The sequence below is a fragment of the Pyrus communis genome, chromosome 9 (assembly GCF_041283825.1).
Source record: "Pyrus communis isolate YQ-2024b chromosome 9, ASM4128382v1, whole genome shotgun sequence".
In the NCBI taxonomy this organism is placed as follows: domain Eukaryota; kingdom Viridiplantae; phylum Streptophyta; class Magnoliopsida; order Rosales; family Rosaceae; genus Pyrus; species Pyrus communis.
Window position 1 is genome coordinate 27,627,203 of NC_142573.1, and position 6,746 is coordinate 27,633,948.

A 6,746-nucleotide genomic window follows, 5' to 3' on the forward strand; every position below is an offset into this window, starting at 1 on the left:
AAGGTTCTGAAAAAAATTGCTAAACCATCTCACAAATTCAATTGTTAAACATTACACTGTGACCTAAGATAAAGATAAAGTATATAGTTCGTTCAAAAATCAAAACAAAGTGCTATCAAAGGAAAATGTTTAAGATGATGAAAATCAAAAACTGAACTCGACAACCATATTTTCTATCGGTAACCAAACGAATAATTTAGAATGATACAAACCCAATTCTAGCTCATCTGACTGCTCTCATCCTCAGCTCTGTATTTCAAAGGCTGAGTAGCCATGTTGCAGAAGTTGCCAAATAATCACCATCAGAAGATTGAGAATAACCCACATTGTTCACATCGCACAAAATTTTATAGAAACGGGGACAAATTAACATATTTAAAGTTAGCAATAAGATGTATACATATTCGAAGGCTGAGTAGTTGATTGGATTCGTTTCATTTTTCGAATCCAATGAAAATACAAAACGAAAAGGAATTAAAGAATGTTACAATTTAAGTATTTCAAATTAGTGATTAATCAACCAATCAGTCAGTCTCAATGATCTATCAATACCATGGACATCAATCAGAAATTCAAGTAAACCCTGTAAACTATCGACTCCTCAACTCCATCACTCTTCCACCATTGTTTCTAATTTACCTCTCCTTGGAGTTTTTTGATTACTAATTTATATACAGCAAATTGAGCTGTCCATTTCAAATCAAATATACATGGGCAGAAAAGCAAAACCTAAACTCATGCCACATAAATTAATCAATAATCAAAGAAAAATTCTTGGAGACCAGAACAAATCCAATTGGATTTTCATGCAAGTGATTGTAATTGCCAAACAAAACACATATATTTAACTGCCCAAAATTTAAGCATTATCATAATCAATCTATTCTTGTAACAAAAACAGTTTCTCAGCCGTTGGGTATTTTCTGTGGCTTTCGATCAATAGTTGTACTTGTATAGAAAAAAAGTAAAATAGTCGAAAACAAATGAAAGAAAGACGGATCAAATTATTAAGAAATCTAAGTTAGAGTTGTTAAAATTCACTTTCATGTGTACGATTCAAACTTCAACAAATTTATTAACATTTTACCAATCGTCAGACATTGCTAATTGCCAAGATAGCAAGATAATGAATTCCATGAACGAAAAAAAAAAATGACATGCAACTTCAACTTACCATGCCAAAGAAGCTCCATAAGAGGTAGTGGCTTCCTCCTTACTGCATGTATCAAAAGCATTGCAACCGTAGATCCTAGAAATTATAAAAAAGCATCCAGTCAATAGACAATATAATAGTCGTGGGAAGGTGAGTATGCAACCAAGAATCTAAGACATACTTGATTTGTGATTCCATTATAATTTCACACAAAAAAAAAAGATCAAATTTTGATTGAAACATCAAACAAAACAATCTCATCTGTTACAGATTGGACCAACCAAATAAAGAATCTATTGATATGGTTTTCAACCTAACTATAAACAATTTCATATCCTTTCAAGAAAAGATCAAAAAACTAAATTGTTAACATTCCCAAAAACTGAAAATCCAATCTTTGGGGGAAATCCATAAGAGCATGCAGTTGCATCAGTCAAAATATATTCCTTACCTTAATTACACATCTAGAGCTATCAGCTATAGCGAATCTTTTATCTCCAACCTTAAATATTACTCCCTTAATTAGTGCTTCTTTTCAGACCACAACATTGAATACGATTAATTAGGTGCTACATTGGTGGTGATTTGTGAGGACCACTATACTAATTAAATCGTACAATACAATTTCAAGATCTAATTGCAACAACTCAAAATCATAGCAAGACGATCAATCGACGCAAGAAAGAGACCTTAAGAGTCGGGATCATTTTTCCTTGAATATGAATCCGCATCATGTACCCAACTAAGATATAAATCCCCATAAATCCATTTCTGGAAAGTACTAAAATACCCAAAACAAATATATATATATATATATATATATATATATATATATATTATATCAGTATGAATATGAGGGATTGGATGAGGAAGTCTAAATACACCAGTAATGGTGAGTGGTGAGGATGAGCTTGATACTGAAGCCATGTTCTTGGGCTGCTTTCAGAACCTTCTCAGGTTCAACTGGATCCACAACCGCTGCTTTTTTGGTACTCTCGTCAATAATTCTAAACACCAAAAACAAATGAATTTAGAACTGATCAATATTTAAGCATAATTAATTAATAAAACCCTAATTAGGATGATCAGAAATTGAGATGAAAAGGATGGATACAACCTTTGTGCTTTTAAAAACATGCTATAAATTTGTTCCACACTTAGAAATACAGGAAATTATAGAATTTTATTCAAGTGCTCGCAAGCGTATAACATTACCTGCATCCCATTCATGAAACCAAGGCTTATACACCCAAACTAAAAGGCAAAGCCCTTGAACGCATCTCCTGGGGCTAAAACCAACAGAAAAAAGTTAATACCTGATTATTCGCATTTATTTATATATCATATAGCAGCACATTAAACTCATTACTAAATCGCCTATTTGGGAGAGAGAATCTAGTATTGACATCATAAGATTGCTATATAACAGTGAAAATATGCCTACATTCCCCACCACTGAGTGCAACAAAATCCATGGTCTTGGGTGTGAACTTACCCTTCGCTAGCGTAGTGGGTGTTCTTGAGAAGTTGGAGCCTTTGGAACAGTTCGGGAGCTTCTCTGGGAGGCTGAAGCTTCAGCTGTCTGGGAAGCATGCTTGCAACGGGTGTATCAGAACCTCCTACATTAAATCAGTCGCAGGAAAACATTGCCAAGAAATGAAAATCAAACAAAATGAGCAACTCAGATGTTAATAGAGAACACAATTATCTAAGATTCCCAAACTCCTTCAAACACATAAATTTTCTAGAGTGAGAGAGAACTGATACTTAGAAATCTGTACCATGTAATTGGGGCTGTACACGGGCTCCATTTTGTACACCGCCGTGTTGCGCAGAAGCAATACTGGAATCCTTAGTGTTTATAGTGGCTACACTGGCTCTGGATTGTCCTCCATGTGCATTGTTATTATGCTACTTAAAACTGAATATTTGAAATAAAAATCATCAAACCCTAAAATTTCCAACAATCTCAAAAATTCCAAAATGCATTAAAAACCTCAATTTGAAATAGTAATCCAAAGCAATATAATTGTATAGATTGTTAAAAGTGAAGGAAAACTGATCAGGAACAAACCCTACACAAAAACAAATATGCAAATAAGTAGATACGACATACACACACACACACATATATATATGCACCTGCGGTTGGAGGAGATAGAAGGGCCGAGCCCACCGGCGCCCGTGCCCATAGGGTAAGCAGGTGAGTATCCCCTGTGAAAATTATGAAACCTAGTGAAAAGAGCGCATGTGGGAAAGAACGATATCACCATCGAACACATAGAAACTGCAGCTGTAATAGCATTCAAAAAAGTCTTTGTTCTATACGACATAATAAAAGAAATAACAGTGAGCCATAAAAAGTAAAAATAAAAAATTGGGGATTGTAAATTGTAATCTAATCACCCAATAAAAGAAAAAAGAAATTAAGCACAACAATATCAAAATTAGAAGGAATAATATGAAACCTTGTGCATAGAACGCTCGTGAGAATGAATCACACAACAATCAAGGGTGGACAAATCGCAAAAGTGACAACTAAAGGACACCTAATAGACACCCCCATCTCTCAGTCTGCAACAGACACCCCCGTCTCTATCTCTCTGCAATTGCAGAAATCCCTCGGGTTTCAGAGCAAATGGAAAACGAAGTGCTTTTCCATCCCCTACCCATACCCATACCTCCCTTACCCATTCCCTTTACCCTCGCAGAAAATCCTCCCATCTCTCTCTCTCACCCTTGTCACATCTCTCTGCCTGCAAATCACAGAAAAGAAACCCAAAACAAATCCATGAAATCCCTCGCCTAAATCCTCCCACATCTCTCTCGGACACCCCTATCTATCTTTGTGCAAACCCTAAACCAAATCTCCTAAATCCTATCTCGGACACCCCAAAAATAGCCAAGAAGCCAAAGATATTAAAGCAATCTCTACATAATTCTTTGGAACAATGAAGCAAACAGGTACTTACTTGTTCCTTGTCCAAAATTATTGGTGGCGCCGTACATTGTTATCAATTGTGGGTTTATCAAATCCTTCATGGCTTAGACTGCATGAAGAATTAGAAACAAAAAGATGAATATATGCTGTAAAATATCATATAAATGTAACTGCATTTAAAAAAAAAGAAGGGAATGAAAAAATCGAATTCTATTTCAACAGTATGTAACTGCATGAAAAGTTACATTGAATGCAGACTCAATCAATTTCCCCAAAGTCATTGTTAACCGAAAATCAATACCAAACCCATAATTACCACCACTGAATTTGGCAAAACCCAAAAACAAAATACAAAAATTTACTCATATAATCACAGAAAAACATGAAATTTGAGCACCCATTTGGCCAAGTTAAAGGATAAAGGCACTCACATCATCGAAGTACTGTTTGAGAAGACCTTCTAATACTGGTTCTTCCTTTTTCGTGCTCTTCCTCAGAACTGCCATAAAAATAAAAAACTGGAGAAGCATACAAATTCAGAAAAGGAAAGGTCCAAAACTGCCATAAAAAATCCAGAAAGCATACAAATTTATCAGAAAGAAAAGCTCAAATTACAAAAACCAACTGATGTGAGTGAGTAGTGAGAGGTTGTGTTAGGCACCTGAGACACGTTTTGGTTTCAATTGAGAGGGCCATAGCCTTGCATGTGAGGAAGATGACTCTAGGATTCCAGAGACAGGGAAAGGAGGAGTAAGACGACGGAGGCGAGAGGAGGATAGGACGGAGGCGAGACCGTCTGTGTCGTGGGTCTGCGAGACGGAGGAGGCAAGGAGGATTTGAGAAGCAGGTGGAAAAGGCCGGCTTTACAGTCGTTCTTCCCATCCCGCGATCATCAACACGAGTGCATCAAGATCAGCGGCAGAGATAGCCTGTGGCAGACTCGTAAATAAAAATTGAGCCACTGAAATCAGCCCTGTGGCAAACTCGTAAATAAAGTGAAATTGAGGCAAAATTGCACAGTGCCGTTCCCACTCCTAATTCAGTCTAAAGTAATGTATCCGTAAAAATAAGAACTTTAATATAAAAGATAAGAACTTTAATACTATAAGTACTTTAATATGACATAACATTGAGTTTTAAATGGACATGCGTAAATCAGATTTACAAACCATTCATGTTAGAATCTAAAAGATATCTTATTTAAGTTCTAAAATCTAGATATTTTCCCTTTTTCATTAGTGTAGATAATATCGTTTATTCAAAAGATCTAAATACTCCATGTTTTTTAACTAGAGCCCAAAGTTTAAGGGTTTGTATTAAAGAGAAGTAAAGAACTTGTGAAAAGGATGTTGAAAGTCCGAAATAACCCTAGACACAAGTCATGTGCTAGGCATATGATTTATATTGGATGAAAAACTTAACGGAGTTAAAGTAAAATGACAAATTAATGATTTCGAAAAGTTGATACGACAATTGCTTAATGACAAATTAAAAAAAAAATGTAAAATTTCACATAACATTTCTAAAAGTTTTTCATTAAGATTACAGTGTGATAACAAAGTAGAATAAACAAGTATGATCTAACATCCAATTTTTGTGATTGGCTTATTAATTGATTTGCCCTACAAAACTGTCATTTAGTCTAATTTTACCAAAAAATACTTGTGCATAGCATAACTTGCCACTAGATATACCGAGTAGCAATATTATCCACTCAAAGCTTGCCACGTTATGAGTTGTAAGTATAATTTTCACCTTTTCTTTTATATTCAAATTTATCATAATTAATTTTCATCCTATTTAATATAGACCATCAGATTAATCTAACGGCTTTATTTCCTCTCCCCTTTTTCTTCTCAAACTTTCCCTACGGTATGAAAGTGGACATCTCAACTTTAGCTTTTCAAGCATGCTTCCAGATGCAAGTATTTGTGGTATTTGTCAGAGGAAATTAGTGTTAACCAAAATAAAGTGAAAGATAACAAATAGATTGTGAAATTTAACTTCATAATCTCGAGTGAGTATGTACGTTTATATTTATATAGAGACTTTTAGAGTTTACAATTAAAATTCTATGCCTTGTAGGATAAAGATTAACACACAAACTACTAGTCATAAATATATTAGGTGATGAGTCAATTTCATATTGTATATTTTACCTTATTCTTAGTATATTTTGGTAGAGTTTTGATACTTTGTTTTATATTTTTAATATAGGACATTCGACTTCCTCTAGAGCAAAAAGTAGTCAAACGGATGAATTTTGAAGTGATTCTAATTGGAGGAAGTTCGTATGTTCCTTAGCTTGTTCCTATCAAAGTTTCATAATTTTCCACCAAGCGGTTTATTTATGGCGATGAAATAAAGGAGCAGCGTGCAGTGCTGTCAAACTGATGTTTTGAGCTTCTTTGGGCTTTTTGGTGTCCAAAATAATATATTTTGGGTTCGAGGCCTTTTGCAATTATGTTTGGGACATCTCAAGCTTTAATTCAAGTCATTATGGGTCTGTTTTGGAGCCCTGGAAGTCCAAAAACGTGGCTGATTTGTGGCTGGGTAGATTTCTCATATTTCATTAGGATTATGTTTCTTAATTTATTTTAATTTATTTGGTTTCCTAGTATTATTCTAAGACCTTTTCTAGGTAGGGTTTTA

General features: G+C 34.7%; 1 protein-coding gene across 18 annotated transcripts; it reads right to left on the minus strand.

Moving 5' to 3' along the window:
- LOC137740776 (uncharacterized) lies at positions 1-5,022 on the minus strand. 18 transcript variants are annotated; one of them, XR_015966700.1, is made up of 9 exons: positions 4,756-5,022; positions 4,526-4,612; positions 4,126-4,189; positions 3,296-3,385; positions 2,649-2,772; positions 2,369-2,442; positions 2,036-2,160; positions 1,175-1,249; positions 1-263 (listed from the first exon to the last, which is right to left on the minus strand). XR_015966700.1 is itself a non-coding variant. In XM_088700159.1 (7 exons), exons 2-7 carry the CDS (start codon positions 4,598-4,600, stop codon positions 2,096-2,098), a joined length of 486 nt encoding a protein of 161 aa, XP_088556285.1. In that variant the 5' UTR covers positions 4,601-4,612; positions 4,756-5,022; the 3' UTR covers positions 170-2,095. The 18 variants fall into 18 exon arrangements, 10 of the variants coding, with proteins under 10 accessions (XP_088556285.1, XP_088556286.1, XP_088556284.1 ...); XR_015966698.1 differs by having other exon boundaries at positions 1,843-2,160; positions 4,756-5,021; XR_015966703.1 differs by adding an exon at positions 2,935-3,074 and having other exon boundaries at positions 170-1,249; positions 2,369-2,436; positions 4,126-4,203; positions 4,756-5,021.
- Between the last annotated feature and the right edge of the window lie 1,724 nt (positions 5,023-6,746).